Source organism: Petromyzon marinus, chromosome 62 (assembly GCF_048934315.1).
Source record: "Petromyzon marinus isolate PM22_M1 ecotype Great Lakes invasive population chromosome 62, UKy_Petmar_22M1.pri1.0, whole genome shotgun sequence".
Classification (NCBI taxonomy): Eukaryota; Metazoa; Chordata; class Hyperoartia; order Petromyzontiformes; family Petromyzontidae; genus Petromyzon; species Petromyzon marinus.
This window is the reverse complement of record NC_133728.1, coordinates 5152810-5172840: the sequence shown is the minus strand read 5'-3', so window position 1 is coordinate 5172840 and position 20031 is coordinate 5152810. Positions and strand designations below refer to the sequence as shown.

The 20031-nt window shown below is 48.2% G+C and overlaps 1 protein-coding gene and 1 long non-coding RNA gene across 2 annotated transcripts in view; one reads left to right on the top strand and one right to left on the bottom strand.

The window, feature by feature from the left end:
* The window catches only part of LOC142906286 (beta-1,4-galactosyltransferase 4-like), a 25951-nt gene extending 6490 nt beyond the window's left edge, over positions 1-19461 (top strand). The window contains exon 3 of the mRNA XM_076053817.1: positions 17096-19461. Coding sequence (XP_075909932.1) covers positions 17096-17231 — 136 coding nt within the window. The 3' untranslated portion in view covers positions 17232-19461. The remainder of the gene's footprint in view (positions 1-17095) is intronic.
* LOC142906287 (uncharacterized) overlaps positions 1-20031 on the bottom strand; it is an 85748-nt gene that overhangs the window by 56370 nt on the left and 9347 nt on the right. The window lies entirely within an intron of this gene.

Below are 20031 nucleotides of genomic sequence, written 5' to 3'. Positions count from 1 at the left end.
CACACAGAGACTCATAGACTCACACCACAGAGACTCACACCACAGAGACTCACACCACAGAGACTCATAGACTCACACCACAGAGACTCATAGACTCATAGACTCACACCACAGAGACTCACACCACAGAGACTCACACAGAGACTCATAGACTCACACCACAGAGACTCACACCACAGAGACTCATAGACTCACACCACAGAGACTCACACAGAGACTCATAGACTCACACCACAGAGACTCACACCACAGAGACTCATAGACTCACACCACAGAGACTCATAGACTCATAGACTTATACAGAGACTCGTAGACTCACACAGAGACTCACACAGAGACTCATAGACTCACACCACAGAAACTCACACAGAGACTCACACAGAGATTCATAGACTCACACCACAGAGACTCACACCACAGAGACTCATACAGAGACTCATAGACTCACACCACAGAGACTCACACCACAGAGACTCACACAGAGACTCATAGACTCACACCACAGAGACTCACACCACAGAGACTCATAGACTCACACCACAGAGACTCACACAGAGACTCATAGACTCACACCACAGAGACTCACACCACAGAGACTCACACCACAGAGACTCATAGACTCACACCACAGAGACTCACACAGAGACTCATAGACTCACACCACAGAGACTCACACCACAGAGACTCACACCACAGAGACTCATAGACTCATAGAATCACACCACAGAGACTCACACAGAGACTCATAGACTCACACAGAGACTCATAGACTCACACCACAGAGACTCATAGACTCATAGACTCACACCACAGAGACTCACACCACAGAGACTCACACAGAGACTCATAGACTCACACCACAGAGACTCACACCACAGAGACTCATAGACTCACACCACAGAGACTCACACAGAGACTCATAGACTCACACCACAGAGACTCACACCACAGAGACTCACACCACAGAGACTCATAGACTCACACCACAGAGACTCACACAGAGACTCATAGACTCACACCACAGAGACTCACACCACAGAGACTCACACCACAGAGACTCATAGACTCATAGACTCATAGAATCACACCACAGAAACTCACACAGAGACTCATAGACTCACACAGAGACTCATAGACTCACACCACAGAGACTCACACTGAGACTCATAGACTCACACCACAGAGACTCATAGACTCACACAGAGACTCATAGACTCACACAGAGACTCACACAGAGACTCACACAGAGAGCCATAGACTCACACCACAGAGACTCACACAGAGACTCATAGACTCACACAGAGACTCATAGACTCACACCACAGAGACTCACACAGAGACTCACACCACAGAGACTCATAGACTCACACAGAGAGACTCATAGACTCACACCACAGAGACTCACACCACAGAGAATTACACCACAGAGACTCACACCACAGAGACTCATAGACTCACACTGAGACTCGTAGACTCACACCACAGAGACTCATAGACTCACACCACAGAGACTCATAGACTCACACCACAGAGACTCACACCACAGAGACTCACACCACAGAGACTCACACAGAGACTCATAGACTCACACTGAGACTCGTAGACTCACACCACAGAGACTCATAGACTCACACCACAGAGACTCACACAGAGACTCACACAGAGACTCGTAGACTCACGCAGAGACTCATAGACTCACACAGAGACTCATAGACTCACACAGAGACTCATAGACTCACACCACAGAGACTCACACAGAGCCTCGTAGACTCACACAGAGACTCACACAGAGACTCATAGACTCACACCACAGAGACTCACACAGAGACTCACACAGAGACTCATAGACTCACACAGAGACTCATAGACTCACACAGAGAGCAATAGACTCACACAGAGACTCATAGACTCACACAGAGACTCACACAGAGACTCATAGACTCACACACAGACTCATAGACTCACACCACAGAGACTCACACAGAGACTCTTAGACTCACACAGCCATAGACTCACACAGAGACTCATATACTCACACAGAGACTCAGACTCACACAGCCATAGACTCGCACAGAGACTCATAGACTCACACAGAGACTCACACAGAGACTCATAGACTTACACATCGACTCACACAGAAACTCATAGACTCACACAGAGACTCATAGACTCACACAGAGATTCATAGACTCACATAGAGACTCAGACTCACATAGAGACTCATAGACTCACACAGAGACTCATAGACTCACATAGCGACTCACACAGAGACTCATAGACTCACACAGATACTCATAAACTCACACAGAGACTCATAGACTCACACAGCCATAGACTCGCATAGAGACTCATAGACTCACACAGAGACACATAGACTCACACAGAGACTCATAGACTCACAAAGAGACTCATAGACTCACACAGAGACTCAGACTCACACAGATACTCATAGATTCACACAGAGACTCAGACTCACACAGAGACTCAGACTCACACAGCCATATACTCGCACAGAGACTCATAGACTCACACAGAGACTCATAGACTCACACCACAGAGACTCACACAGAGACTCTTAGACTCACACAGAGACTAACACAGAGACTCATAGACTCACACCACAGAGACTCACACAGAGACTCACACAGACTCATCGACTCACACAGAGACTCATAGACTCACACAGAGGGCCATAGACTCACACAGAGACTCATAGACTCACACAGAGACTCATAGACTCACACAGAGACTCACACAGAGACTCATAGACTCACACACAGACTCATAGACTCACACCACAGAGACTCACACAGAGACTCTTAGACTCACACAGCCATAGACTCACACAGAGACTCATATACTCACACAGAGACTCAGACTCACACAGCCATAGACTCGCACAGAGGCTCATAGACTCACACAGAGACTCACACAGAGACTCATAGACTTACACATCGACTCACACAGCGACTCATAGACTCACACAGAGACTTATAGACTCACACAGAGATTTATAGACTCACATAGAGACTCAGACTCACATAGAGACTCATAGACTCACACAGAAACTCATAGACTCACATAGAGACTCACACAGAGACTCATAGACTCACACAGATACTCATAAACTTACACAGAGACTCATAGACTCACACAGCCATAGACTCGCATAGAGACTCATAGACTCACACAGAGACTCACACAGTGACACATAGACTCACACAGAGACTCATAGACTCACAAAGAGACTCATAGACTCACACAGAGACTCAGACTCACACAGATACTCATAGATTCACACAGAGACTCAGACTCACACAGAGGTTCATAGACTCACATAGAGACTCATAGACTCACATAGAGACTCATAGACTCACACAGAGACTCATAGACTCACATAGAGACTCACACAGAGACTCATAGACTCACACAGAGACTCATAAACTCACACAGAGACTCATAGACTCACACAGCCATAGACTCGCATAGAGACTCATAGACTCACACAGAGACTCACACAGAGACTCATAGACTCACACAGAGACTCACACAGAGACTCACACAGAGACTCATAGACTCACACAGAGACTCATAGACTCACACCACAGAGACTCACACAGAGACTCACACAGAGACTCGTAGACTCACACAGAGACTCATAGACTCACACAGAGACTCATAGACTCACACAGAGACTCATAGACTCACACCACAGAGACTCACACAGAGCCTCGTAGACTCACACAGAGACTAACACAGAGACTCATAGACTCACACCACAGAGACTCACACAGAGACTCACACAGAGACTCATAGACTCACACAGAGACTCATAGACTCATACAGAGGGCCATAGACTCACACAGAGACTCATAGACTCACACAGAGACTCATAGACTCACACAGAGACTCATAGACTCACACAGAGACTCACACAGAGACTCATAGACTCACACACAGACTCATAGACTCACACCACAGAGACTCACACAGAGACTCACACAGAGACTCGTAGACTCACACAGAGACTCATAGACTCACACAGAGACTCATAGACTCACACAGAGACTCATAGACTCACACCACAGAGACTCACACAGAGCCTCGTAGACTCACACAGAGACTCACACAGAGACTCATAGACTCACACCACAGAGACTCACACAGAGACTCACACAGAGACTCATAGACTCACACAGAGACTCATAGACTCACACAGAGAGCAATAGACTCACACAGAGACTCATAGACTCACACAGAGACTCACACAGAGACTCATAGACTCACACACAGACTCATAGACTCACACCACAGAGACTCACACAGAGACTCTTAGACTCCCACAGCCATAGACTCACACAGAGACTCATATACTCACACAGAGACTCAGACTCACACAGCCATAGACTCGCACAGAGACTCATAGACTCACACAGAGACTCACACAGAGACTCATAGACTTACACATCGACTCACACAGAAACTCATAGACTCACACAGAGACTCATAGACTCACACAGAGATTCATAGACTCACATAGAGACTCAGACGCACATAGAGACTCATAGACTCACACAGAGACTCATAGACTCACATAGCGACTCACACAGAGACTCATAGACTCACACAGATACTCATAAACTCACACAGAGACTCATAGACTCACACAGCCATAGACTCGCATAGAGACTCATAGACTCACACAGAGACACATAGACTCACACAGAGACTCATAGACTCACAAAGAGACTCATAGACTCACACAGAGACTCAGACTCACACAGATACTCATAGATTCACACAGAGACTCAGACTCACACAGAGACTCAGACTCACACAGCCATATACTCGCACAGAGACTCATAGACTCACACAGAGACTCATAGACTCACACCACAGAGACTCACACAGAGACTCGTAGACTCACACAGAGACTAACACAGAGACTCATAGACTCACACCACAGAGACTCACACAGAGACTCACACAGACTCATCGACTCACACAGAGACTCATAGACTCACACAGAGGGCCATAGACTCACACAGAGACTCATAGACTCACACAGAGACTCATAGACTCACACAGAGACTCACACAGAGACTCATAGACTCACACACAGACTCATAGACTCACACCACAGAGACTCACACAGAGACTCTTAGACTCACACAGCCATAGACTCACACAGAGACTCATATACTCACACAGAGACTCAGACTCACACAGCCATAGACTCGCACAGAGGCTCATAGACTCACACAGAGACTCACACAGAGACTCATAGACTTACACATCGACTCACACAGCGACTCATAGACTCACACAGAGACTTATAGACTCACACAGAGATTTATAGACTCACATAGAGACTCAGACTCACATAGAGACTCATAGACTCACACAGGAACTCATAGACTCACATAGAGACTCACACAGAGACTCATAGACTCACACAGATACTCATAAACTTACACAGAGACTCATAGACTCACACAGCCATAGACTCGCATAGAGACTCATAGACTCACACAGAGACTCACACAGTGACACATAGACTCACACAGAGACTCATAGACTCACAAAGAGACTCATAGACTCACACAGAGACTCAGACTCACACAGATACTCATAGATTCACACAGAGACTCAGACTCACACAGAGGTTCATAGACTCACATAGAGACTCATAGACTCACATAGAGACTCATAGACTCACACAGAGACTCATAGACTCACATAGAGACTCACACAGAGACTCATAGACTCACACAGAGACTCATAAACTCACACAGAGACTCATAGACTCACACAGCCATAGACTCGCATAGAGACTCATAGACTCACACAGAGACTCACACAGAGACTCATAGACTCACACAGAGACTCACACAGAGACTCACACAGAGACTCATAGACTCACACAGAGACTCATAGACTCACACCACAGAGACTCACACAGAGACTCACACAGAGACTCGTAGACTCACACAGAGACTCATAGACTCACACAGAGACTCATAGACTCACACAGAGACTCATAGACTCACACCACAGAGACTCACACAGAGCCTCGTAGACTCACACAGAGACTAACACAGAGACTCATAGACTCACACCACAGAGACTCACACAGAGACTCACACAGAGACTCATAGACTCACACAGAGACTCATAGACTCATACAGAGGGCCATAGACTCACACAGAGACTCATAGACTCACACAGAGACTCATAGACTCACACAGAGACTCACACAGAGACTCATAGACTCACACACAGACTCATAGACTCACACCACAGAGACTCACACAGAGACTCTTAGATTCACACAGCCATAGACTCACACAGAGACTCATATACTCACACAGAGACTAAGACTCACACAGCCATAGACTCGCACAGAGACTCATAGACTCACACAGAGACTCACACAGAGACTCATAGACTTACACATCGACTCACACAGCGACTCATAGACTCACACAGAGACTTATAGACTCACACAGAGATTCATAGACTCACATAGAGACTCAGACTCACATAGAGACTCATAGACTCACACAGAAACTCATAGACTCACATAGAGACTCACACAGAGACTCATAGACTCACACAGATACTCATAAACTTACACAGAGACTCATAGACTCACACAGCCATAGACTCGCATAGAGACTCATAGACTCACACAGAGACTCACACAGTGACACATAGACTCACACAGAGACTCATAGACTCACAAAGAGACTCATAGACTCACACAGAGACTCAGACTCACACAGATACTCATAGATTCACACAGAGACTCAGACTCACACAGAGGTTCATAGACTCACATAGAGCCTCATAGACTCACATAGAGACTCATAGACTCACACAGATACTCATAGATTCACACCGAGACTCAGACTCACACAGAGACTCAGACTCACACAGAGACTCATAGACTCACACAGAGACTCACACTGAGACTCACACAGAGACTCATAGACTCACACAGAGACTCATAGACTCACACAGAGACTCATAGACTCACACAGAGACTCACACAGAGACTCAGACTCACACAGAGACTCATAAACTCACACAGAGACTCATAGACTCACACAGCCATAGACTCGCATAGAGACTCATAGACTCACACAGAGACTCACACAGAGACTCATAGACTCACACAGAGACTCATAGACTCACACAGAGACTCAGACTCACACAGATACTCATAGATTCACACCGAGACTCAGACTCACACAGAGGCTCAGACTCACACAGAGACGCATAGACTCACACAGAGACTCACACTGAGACTCACACAGAGACTCATAGACTCACACAGAGACTCATAGACTCACACAGAGACTCACACAGAGACTCATAGACTCACACAGAGACTCATAGACTCACACAGAGACTCAGACTCAAACAGAGACTCATAGACTCACACAGAGACTCATAGACTCACACAGCCATAAACTCACACAGAGACTCATAGACTCACACAGAGACTCCTAGACTCACACAGAGACTCAGACTCACAGACTCATAGACTCAGACAGAGACTCATAGACTTATACAGAGACTCATAGACTCACACAGAGACTCATAGACTCACACAGAGACTCACACAGAGACTCATAGACTCACACAGAGATTCAGACTCACACAGAGACTCATAGACTCACAGAGCCATAAACTCACACAGAGACTCATAGACTCACACAGAGACTCATAGACTCACACAGAGACTCATAGACTCACACAGCCATAGACTCGCATAGAGACTCATACACTCACACAGAGACTCATAGACTCACAAGAAGACTCGTAGACTCACACAGAGACTCATAGACTCACACAGAGACTCATAGACTCACACAGAGATTCATAGACTCACATAGAGTCTCATAGACTCACATAGAGGCTCATAGACTCACATAGAGACTCATAGACTCACATAGAGCCTCACACAGAGACTCATAGACTCACACAGATACTCATAAACTCACACAGAGACTCATAGACTCACACAGCCATAGACTCGCATAGAGACTCATAGACTCACACAGAGACACATAGACTCACACAGAGACTCATAGACTCACAAAGAGACTCATAGACTCACACAGAGACTCAGACTCACACAGATACTCATAGATTCACACAGAGACTCAGACTCACACAGAGACTCAGACTCACACAGCCATATACTCGCACAGAGACTCATAGACTCACACAGAGACTCATAGACTCACACCACAGAGACTCACACAGAGACTCGTAGACTCACACAGAGTCTCACACAGAGACTCATCGACTCACACAGAGACTCATAGACTCACACAGAGGGCCATAGACTCACACAGAGACTCATAGACTCACACAGAGACTCATAGACTCACACAGAGACTCACACAGAGACTCATAGACTCACACACAGACTCATAGACTCACACCACAGAGACTCACACAGAGCCTCTTAGACTCACACAGCCATAGACTCACACAGAGACTCATATACTCACACAGAGACTCAGACTCACACAGCCATAGACTCGCACAGAGACTCATAGACTCACACAGAGACTCACACAGAGACTCATAGACTTACACATCGACTCACACAGCGACTCATAGACTCACATAGAGACTCATAGACTCACACAGAGATTCATAGACTCACATAGAGACTCAGACTCACATAGAGACTCATAGACTCACACAGAAACTCATAGACTCACATAGAGACTCACACAGAGACTCATAAACTTACACAGAGACTCATAGACTCACACAGCCATAGACTCGCATAGAGACTCATAGACTCACACAGACACTCACACAGTGACACATAGACTCACACAGAGACTCATAGACTCACAAAGAGACTCATAGACTCACACAGAGACTCAGACTCACACAGATACTCATAGATTCACACAGAGACTCAGACTCACACAGAGACTCTGACTCACACAGAGACTCATAGACTCACACAGAGACTCAGACTCACACAGCCATAGACTCGCACAGAGACTCATAGACTCACACAGAGACTCACACAGAGACTCATAGACTTACACATCGACTCACACAGAGACTCATAGACTCACACAGAGACTCATAGACTCACATAGAGACTCATAGACTCACACAGAGACTCATAGACTCACATAGAGACTCACACAGAGACTCATAGACTCACACAGAGACTCATAAACTCACACAGAGACTCATAGACTCACACAGCCATAGACTCGCATAGAGACTCATAGACTCACACAGAGACTCACACAGAGACTCATTGACTCACACAGAGTCTCATAGACTCACACAGAGACTCAGACTCACACAGATACTCATAGATTCACACAGAGACTCAGACTCACACAGAGACTCATAGACTCACACAGAGGCTTATAGACTCACACAGAGACCCATATACTCACACAGAGACTCACACTCACACAGCCATAGACTCACACAGAGACTCATAGACTCACACAGAGTCTCATAGACTCATAGACTCACACAAAGACTCATACAGTGAGGGAAAAAGTATTTGGTCCCCTGCTGATTTTGTACGTTTGCCCACTGACAAAGAAATTATCAGTCTATAATTTTAATGGTAGGTTTATTTGATCAGTGAGAGACAGAATAACAACAACAAAATCCAGAAAAACGCATGTCAAAAATGTTATAAATTGATTTGCATTTTAATGAGGGAAATAAGTATTTGACCCCCTCTGCAAAACATGAGTTAGTACTTGGTGGCAAAACCCTTGTTGGCAATCACAGAGGTCAGACGTTTCTTGTAGTTGGCCACCAGGTTTTCACACATCTCAGGAGGGATTTTGTCCCACTCCTCTTTGCAGATCTTCTCCAAGTCATTAAGGTTTAGAGGCTGACGTTTGGCAACTCGAACCTTCAGCTCCCTCCACAGATTTTCTATGGGATTAAGGTCTGGAGACTGGCTAGGCCACTCCAGGACCTTAATGTGCTTCTTCTTGAGCCACTCCTTTGTTGCCTTGGCCGTGTGTTTTGGGTCATTGTCATGCTGGAATACCCATCCACGACCCATTTTCAATGCCCTGGCTGAGGGAAGGAGGTTCTCACCCAAGAATTGACGGTACATGGCCTTGTCCATCGTCCCTTTGATGCAGTGAAGTTGTCCTGTCCCCTTGCAAGAAAAACACCCCCAAAGCATAATGTTTCCACCTCCATGTTTGATGGTGGGGATGGTGTTCTTGGGGTCATAGGCAGCATTCCTCCTCCTCCAAACACGGCGAGTTGAGTTGATGCCAAAGAGCTCCATTTTGGTCTCATCTGACCACAACACTTTCACCCAGTTGTCCTCTGAATCATTCAGATGTTCATTGGCAAACTTCAGACAGGCATGTATATGTGCTTTCTTGAGCAGGGGGACCTTGCGGGCGCTGCAGGATTTCAGTCCTTCACGGCGTAGTGTGTTACCAATTGTTTTCTTGGTGACTATGGTCCCAGCTGCCTTGAGATCATTGACAAGATCCTCCCGTGTAGTCCTGGGCTGATTCCTCACCGTTCTCATGATCATTGCAACTCCACGAGGTGAGATCTTGCATGGAGCCCCAGGCCGAGGGAGATTGACAGTACTTTTGTGTTTTTTCCATTTGCGAATAATCGCACCAACTGTTGTCACCTTCTCACCAAGCTGCTTGGCAATGGTCTTGTAGCCCATTCCAGCCTTGTGTAGGTCTACAATCATGTCCCTGACATCCTTGGAGAGCTTTGTGGTCTTGGCCATGGTGGAGAGTTTGGAATCTGATTGATTGCTTCTGTGGACAGGTGTCTTTTATACAGGTAACAAGCTGAGATTAGGAGCACTCCCTTTAAGAGTGTGCTCCTAATCTCAGCTCGTTACCTGTATAAAAGACACCTGGGAGCCAGAAATCTTTCTGATTGAGAGGGGGTCAAATACTTATTTCCCTCATTAAAAAGCAAATCAATTTATAACATTTTTGACGTTTTTCTGGATTTTGTTGTTGTTATTCTGTCACTCACTGTTCAAATAAACCTACCATTAAAATTATAGACTGATCATTTCTTTGTCAGTGGGCAAACGTACAAAATCAGCAGGGGATCAAATACTTTTTTCCCTCACTGTAGACTCACACAGCCATAGACTCGCATAGAGACTCATACACTCACACAGAGACTCATAGACTCACAAGAAGACTCGTAGACTCACACAGAGACTCATAGACTCACACAGAGACTCATAGACTCACACAGAGATTCATAGACTCACATAGAGTCTCATAGACTCACATAGAGGCTCATAGACTCACATAGAGACTCATAGACTCACATAGAGCCTCACACAGAGACTCATAGACTCACACAGATACTCATAAACTCACACAGAGACTCATAGACTCACACAGCCATAGACTCGCATAGAGACTCATAGACTCACACAGAGACACATAGACTCACACAGAGACTCATAGACTCACAAAGAGACTCATAGACTCACACAGAGACTCAGACTCACACAGATACTCATAGATTCACACAGAGACTCAGACTCACACAGAGACTCAGACTCACACAGCCATATACTCGCACAGAGACTCATAGACTCACACAGAGACTCATAGACTCACACCACAGAGACTCACACAGAGACTCGTAGACTCACACAGAGTCTCACACAGAGACTCATCGACTCACACAGAGACTCATAGACTCACACAGAGGGCCATAGACTCACACAGAGACTCATAGACTCACACAGAGACTCATAGACTCACACAGAGACTCACACAGAGACTCATAGACTCACACACAGACTCATAGACTCACACCACAGAGACTCACACAGAGCCTCTTAGACTCACACAGCCATAGACTCACACAGAGACTCATATACTCACACAGAGACTCAGACTCACACAGCCATAGACTCGCACAGAGACTCATAGACTCACACAGAGACTCACACAGAGACTCATAGACTTACACATCGACTCACACAGCGACTCATAGACTCACATAGAGACTCATAGACTCACACAGAGATTCATAGACTCACATAGAGACTCAGACTCACATAGAGACTCATAGACTCACACAGAAACTCATAGACTCACATAGAGACTCACACAGAGACTCATAAACTTACACAGAGACTCATAGACTCACACAGCCATAGACTCGCATAGAGACTCATAGACTCACACAGACACTCACACAGTGACACATAGACTCACACAGAGACTCATAGACTCACAAAGAGACTCATAGACTCACACAGAGACTCAGACTCACACAGATACTCATAGATTCACACAGAGACTCAGACTCACACAGAGACTCTGACTCACACAGAGACTCATAGACTCACACAGAGACTCAGACTCACACAGCCATAGACTCGCACAGAGACTCATAGACTCACACAGAGACTCACACAGAGACTCATAGACTTACACATCGACTCACACAGAGACTCATAGACTCACACAGAGACTCATAGACTCACATAGAGACTCATAGACTCACACAGAGACTCATAGACTCACATAGAGACTCACACAGAGACTCATAGACTCACACAGAGACTCATAAACTCACACAGAGACTCATAGACTCACACAGCCATAGACTCGCATAGAGACTCATAGACTCACACAGAGACTCACACAGAGACTCATTGACTCACACAGAGTCTCATAGACTCACACAGAGACTCAGACTCACACAGATACTCATAGATTCACACAGAGACTCAGACTCACACAGAGACTCATAGACTCACACAGAGGCTTATAGACTCACACAGAGACCCATATACTCACACAGAGACTCACACTCACACAGCCATAGACTCACACAGAGACTCATAGACTCACACAGAGTCTCATAGACTCATAGACTCACACAAAGACTCATACAGTGAGGGAAAAAGTATTTGGTCCCCTGCTGATTTTGTACGTTTGCCCACTGACAAAGAAATTATCAGTCTATAATTTTAATGGTAGGTTTATTTGATCAGTGAGAGACAGAATAACAACAACAAAATCCAGAAAAACGCATGTCAAAAATGTTATAAATTGATTTGCATTTTAATGAGGGAAATAAGTATTTGACCCCCTCTGCAAAACATGAGTTAGTACTTGGTGGCAAAACCCTTGTTGGCAATCACAGAGGTCAGACGTTTCTTGTAGTTGGCCACCAGGTTTTCACACATCTCAGGAGGGATTTTGTCCCACTCCTCTTTGCAGATCTTCTCCAAGTCATTAAGGTTTAGAGGCTGACGTTTGGCAACTCGAACCTTCAGCTCCCTCCACAGATTTTCTATGGGATTAAGGTCTGGAGACTGGCTAGGCCACTCCAGGACCTTAATGTGCTTCTTCTTGAGCCACTCCTTTGTTGCCTTGGCCGTGTGTTTTGGGTCATTGTCATGCTGGAATACCCATCCACGACCCATTTTCAATGCCCTGGCTGAGGGAAGGAGGTTCTCACCCAAGAATTGACGGTACATGGCCTTGTCCATCGTCCCTTTGATGCAGTGAAGTTGTCCTGTCCCCTTGCAAGAAAAACACCCCCAAAGCATAATGTTTCCACCTCCATGTTTGATGGTGGGGATGGTGTTCTTGGGGTCATAGGCAGCATTCCTCCTCCTCCAAACACGGCGAGTTGAGTTGATGCCAAAGAGCTCCATTTTGGTCTCATCTGACCACAACACTTTCACCCAGTTGTCCTCTGAATCATTCAGATGTTCATTGGCAAACTTCAGACAGGCATGTATATGTGCTTTCTTGAGCAGGGGGACCTTGCGGGCGCTGCAGGATTTCAGTCCTTCACGGCGTAGTGTGTTACCAATTGTTTTCTTGGTGACTATGGTCCCAGCTGCCTTGAGATCATTGACAAGATCCTCCCGTGTAGTCCTGGGCTGATTCCTCACCGTTCTCATGATCATTGCAACTCCACGAGGTGAGATCTTGCATGGAGCCCCAGGCCGAGGGAGATTGACAGTACTTTTGTGTTTTTTCCATTTGCGAATAATCGCACCAACTGTTGTCACCTTCTCACCAAGCTGCTTGGCAATGGTCTTGTAGCCCATTCCAGCCTTGTGTAGGTCTACAATCATGTCCCTGACATCCTTGGAGAGCTTTGTGGTCTTGGCCATGGTGGAGAGTTTGGAATCTGATTGATTGCTTCTGTGGACAGGTGTCTTTTATACAGGTAACAAGCTGAGATTAGGAGCACTCCCTTTAAGAGTGTGCTCCTAATCTCAGCTCGTTACCTGTATAAAAGACACCTGGGAGCCAGAAATCTTTCTGATTGAGAGGGGGTCAAATACTTATTTCCCTCATTAAAAAGCAAATCAATTTATAACATTTTTGACGTTTTTCTGGATTTTGTTGTTGTTATTCTGTCACTCACTGTTCAAATAAACCTACCATTAAAATTATAGACTGATCATTTCTTTGTCAGTGGGCAAACGTACAAAATCAGCAGGGGATCAAATACTTTTTTCCCTCACTGTAGACTCACACAACCATAGACTCACACAGAGACTCATAGACTCACACAGAGACTCACACAGAGACTCATAGACTCACACAGAGACTTTTACCGCTCACTCACTCACTCGCCCACTCATCCGCTCACTCACTCGCCCACTCATCCGCTCACTTACTCACCCACCTACCCGCTCACTCACTCATCCACTCACTCACTCGCCCACCTACCCGCTCACTCACTCATCCACTCACTCACTCACTCGCCCACTCACCCGCTCACCCACCCACCCACTCACCCACTCGCCCACCCACTCGCCTACCCACCCACCCACTCACCCACTCACTCAACTACTCACTCACTCACCCACTCACTCACTCACTCGCCCACCTACCCGCTCACTCACTCATCCACTCACCCACTCACTCGCCCACCCACCCGCTCACCCACCCGCTCACCCACCCGCTCACCCACCCGCTCACCCATCCACCCACTCACTCACTCACTCACCCACCCACACACTCACCCATCCGCTCACCCATCCACTCACTCACCCACTCGCTCACCCACCCACACACTCACCCACCCACACACTCACCCACCCACTCACTCACCCACTCACTCACTCACCCACTCACTCACCCACCCACTCACTCACCCACCCACTCACTCACCCACTCACTCACCCACTCACTCACCCACTCACCCACCCACTCACTCACTCGCCCACCCACCCGCTCGCCCACTCGCCCACTCACCCACTCACTCACTCACCCACTCACTCACCCACCCACTCACTCACTCACCCACTCACCCACCCACCCACCCACTCACTCACCCACCCGCTCACCCACTCGCTCACCCACCCACACACTCACCGGACCACCACGTTATCTGTTTGCTTGCGGCTTGCATGGCGCACCCACGGTGGTTTACACAGCGTCTGGTGCAGGCAGCACGCACGGCCACTCACCCGCTCACCAACCCACTCACCAACCCACTCACACACTCGCTCACCCAGCCGCGCACTCGCCCACTCACCCGCTCGCCCGCTCATCCACCCACTCACCCGCCTACTCAATCACCCACTCACTCACCCACCCACCCACTCACTCGCCTACTCACCCACCCACTCACACACTCACTCACCCACCCACCGACCCACTCACTCAACTGCTCACTCACCTACTCACCCACTCAACCACTCACCCACTCACTAACTCACCCACTACCCACCCACTCACTCACTCACTCACCCACTCACCCACCCACCCACTCACCCACTCACCCACCCACTCACCCACCCACCCACTCACCCACTCACTCAACTACTCACTCACCCACTCACTCAACTACTCACTCACTCACCCACCCACTCACCCACCCACCCACTCACCCACCCACCCACTCACTCAACTACTCACTCACCCACTCACTCAACTACTCACCCACTCACCCACCCACTCACCCACTCACCCACTCACCCACCCACTCACCCACTCACTCACTCACCCACCCACTCACCCACCCACCCACCCACCTACCCACCCACCCACTCACCCACCCACCCACCCACTCACTCAACTACTCACCGACCCACCCACTCACCCACCCACCTACCCACCCACCCACTCACCCACCCACCCGCCCACCCACTCACCCGCCCACCCACTCACCCACTCACCCACCCACTCACCCACCCGGTAACCCGCACACCCCGCGACCCCAGCAGGGTGGTGAACCCTGCACTCCCTGCCCCGGGGCAAAAGGGCGCGATGAGAATTCCTCAGAGTCAGCGCGTTGTGCTTTTGTCCACGTGTGTGTGTTTGTGTTCACGTGTGTGTGTGTGTCCACGTGTGTGTGTCCACGTGTGTGTGTCCACGTGTGTGTGTCCACGTGTGTGTGTGTCCACGTGTGTGTGTATGTGTTCACGTGTGTGTGTGTCCACGTGTGTGTGTGTGTTCACGTGTGTGTGTCCACGTGTGTGTGTGTGTTTGTCCACGTGTGTGTGTGTGTCCACGTGTGTGTGTTTGTCCACGTGTGTGTGTGTGTCCACGTGTGTGTGTCCACGTGTGTGTGTGTGTGTTCACGTGTGTGTGTGTGTCCACGTGTATGTGTGTGTGTCCACGTGTGTGTGTGTGTCCACGTGTGTGTGTCCACGTGTGTGTGTGTCCACGTGTGTGTGTGTTCACGTGTGTGTGTGTGTGTGTCCACGTGTGTGTTCACGTGTGTGTGTGTGTGTCCACGTGTGTGTGTGTCCACGTGTGTGTGTTCACGTGTGTGTGTCCACGTGTGTGTGTGTGTCCACGTGTGTGTGTGTGTCCACGTGTGTGTGTGTGTGTCCACGTGTGTGTGTCCACGTGTGTGTCCACGTGTGTGTGTGTGTGTGTCCACGTGTGTGTGTCCACGTGTGTGTGTGTGTGTCCACGTGTGTGTGTCCACGTGTGAAATCCGCGTGTAGTGTCCCCTTGCGTCTCCCCCGTGTGCGTCCCCGTCTCCACGATTCCCGGTGTCTCTGTCCCTCTCCCCTCGCCTCGTGCTCACCACATCTCTCCCCCGCCCCGCCTACCTACCCCGGGTTGTCCAGGATGAAGCTGCTTCGTGACTCGGCTCGCCTGCTGCCCCTCGATGGCCTCAACTCGTGCTCGTACACCCTGTTGCACAAGTCGCACGAGGAGCTCTACACCAACATCACCGTCGACATCGGCACGCCAGACTCGTAGCGCCCTCCCCGCCGCCCGTGGACCACGGCAGGGGTCCGGTGGTGGACATTTGTTTGGGTGTGGTGGTGGTGGTGGTGCTGGTGGTGGTGGTGGTGCTCGCTGCCTGGCCCTGCCGGTGGACGCCAGGGATCGAGTGGTGGACATTTGTTTGGGTGTGGTGGTGGTGGTGGTGGTGCTGGTGGTGCTGGTGGTGGTGGTGGTGGACGCTGCCTGGGTCCGCCGATGGACGACGACAGGGATCCGGTGGTGGACATTTGTCTGGGTGTGGTGGTGGTGGTGGACGCTGCCTGGCCCTTCCGGTGGACGACGCCAGGGATCCGGTGGTGGACATTTGTCTGGGTGTGGTGGTGGACGCTGCCTGGGTCTCGTGGTGAACAATGCCGCGGCTCCACTGGTGGACAATGCCAGGGACCCGGTGGACAATTTCTGGGCCTGGTGGTGGACAATTTCTGGGCCTGGTGGTGGACGTTGCCTGGATCTGGTGGTGGACAACGCTGCAGGTCCGGTGGTGGACACTGCTGCTGCTGCTGCTGGGTCCGATGGAAACCGCCGGGGTCTGGTGGACTTGAGGGTCTGGTGGAGCACGCGGGTCCTGGTGGACTTCATGAGAGTCTGGAGGACTACACAATTTGGACGGCACCGGGGAAGGGTCTGGTGGACTTCAGGGTCTTGGTGAAGCCCAAAGTGTGGGGGGTTTGGTGGACACGACGGGATGGTGGACATCACTTGGTGGACATCACTTGGTGGACATCACTTGGTGGACACCAGGAGAACGAGGACCCCCCCCCCCACCTCTGCTACCTTAGCTGTCTTCACAGCTCTGCCCCAGGTGCCTGTGTCGCTTCAGACGCGACAACTCAGGGTAGGAGTTTGGCTTTAGTTAGTGAACGACATTCAACGAATGAGTGAATGGCATTAGATGAATGAATGATATTTGATGAATGAGCCAGCGGCATTGAATGAATGAGCGAACGACATTGAATGAATGAGCGAACGAGATTCGATGAATGAGTCAACGACATTCGATGAATGAGCAAACGACATTTGATGAATGAGCGAATGACATTCGATGAATGAGCGAACGACATTGAATGAATGAGCAAACGACATTCGAATGAGTCAACGACATTGAATGAATGAATGAGCAAACGACATTCGATAAATGAGCGAACGACATTCGATAAATGAGCGAACGACATTCGATGAATGAGCGAACGACATTGAATGAATGAGTGAACGACATTCGATGAATGAGTGAATGACATTCGATGAATGAGTGAACGACATTCGATGAATGAGCGAATGACATTCGATGAATGAGCGAACGACATTGAATGAATGAGCGAACGACATTCGATGAATGAGCGAACGACATTGAATGAATGAGTGAATGACATTCGATGAATGAGCGAACGACATTGAATGAATGAGTGAACGACATTCTATGAATGAGCGAATGACATTCGATGAATGAGTGAACGACATTCGATGAATGAGCGAATGACATTCGATGAATGAGCGAACGACATTGAATGAATGAGCGAACGACATTCGATGAATGAGCGAACGACATTGAATGAATGAGTGAATGACATTCGATGAATGAGCGAACGACATTGAATGAATGAGTGAACGACATTCGATGAATGAGCGAATGACATTCGATGAATGAGCGAACAACATTGAATGAATGAGTGAATGACATTCGATGAATGAGTCAACGACATTTGATGAATGAGCGAACGACATTGAATGAGTGAATGACATTCGATGAATGAGTCAACGACATTGAATGAATGAGCAAACGACATTCGATGAATGAGCGAGCGACATTCGATGAATGAGCGAACGACATTCGATGAATGAGTCAACGACATTGAATGAATGAGCGAACGACATTCGATGAATGAGCGAACGACATTGAATGAATGAGCGAACGACATTCGATGAATGAGCGAGCGAACGTGAGGGGCGAGTGTGGTATGTTGGTGGTTGTCAGTTTACGAAAAGCAAAATTTCCGTTGTATTTTATTTTGAGTATTTCCCCAACGTCGCAAAGTCAGTCCCTGGGACAGGGTTGTCTTCTTAATTTCTCGTCTCGTCACGACTGCAGGCGATCGTGGAATTGATTAGACGAGCTAGTCGTGAGTTGTTGGTTAGTTACCAGCCGGTCAAGAGCTATTATTATTATTATTGTCAAAACTCAACACGGGATAAACGACTGGCGTGTGTATGTATATATTGGGGTGTATTTTCGGGGTGTATAATGGGGTGTATTTTGGGGTGTATATTGGGGTGTGTATTGGGGTGTGTATTGGAGTGTGTATTGGGGAGTATATTGGGGTGTATATTGGGGTGTATATTGGCGGTGTGTATTGGGGGAGTGTATATTGGGGTGTATATTGGAGTGTGTACTGGGGGTGTGTATATTGGGGTGTATATTGGGGGGGGGGTGTATTGGGGGGTGTGTATTGGGTGTGTATTGGGGTGGTGTATTGGGGTGGTGTATTGGGGTATGTATTGGGTGTGTGTATTGGGTGGTGTATGTTGGGGTGTATATTGGGGTGTGTGTATTGGGGTGTGTATGTTGGGGTATGTGTATGTTGGGGTGTGTATATGGGGGGGTGTATATTGGGTGGTGTATGGGGGGGGTGTATATTGGGGTGTGTATATTGGGGTGTGTGTATTGGGTGGTGTGTGTTGGGGTGTATGTTGAGGTGTGTATTGGGGTGTGTATTCGGGTGTGTGTATGTTGGGGTGTGGTGTGTGTATGTTGGTATGTGTATATTGGGGTGTGTAT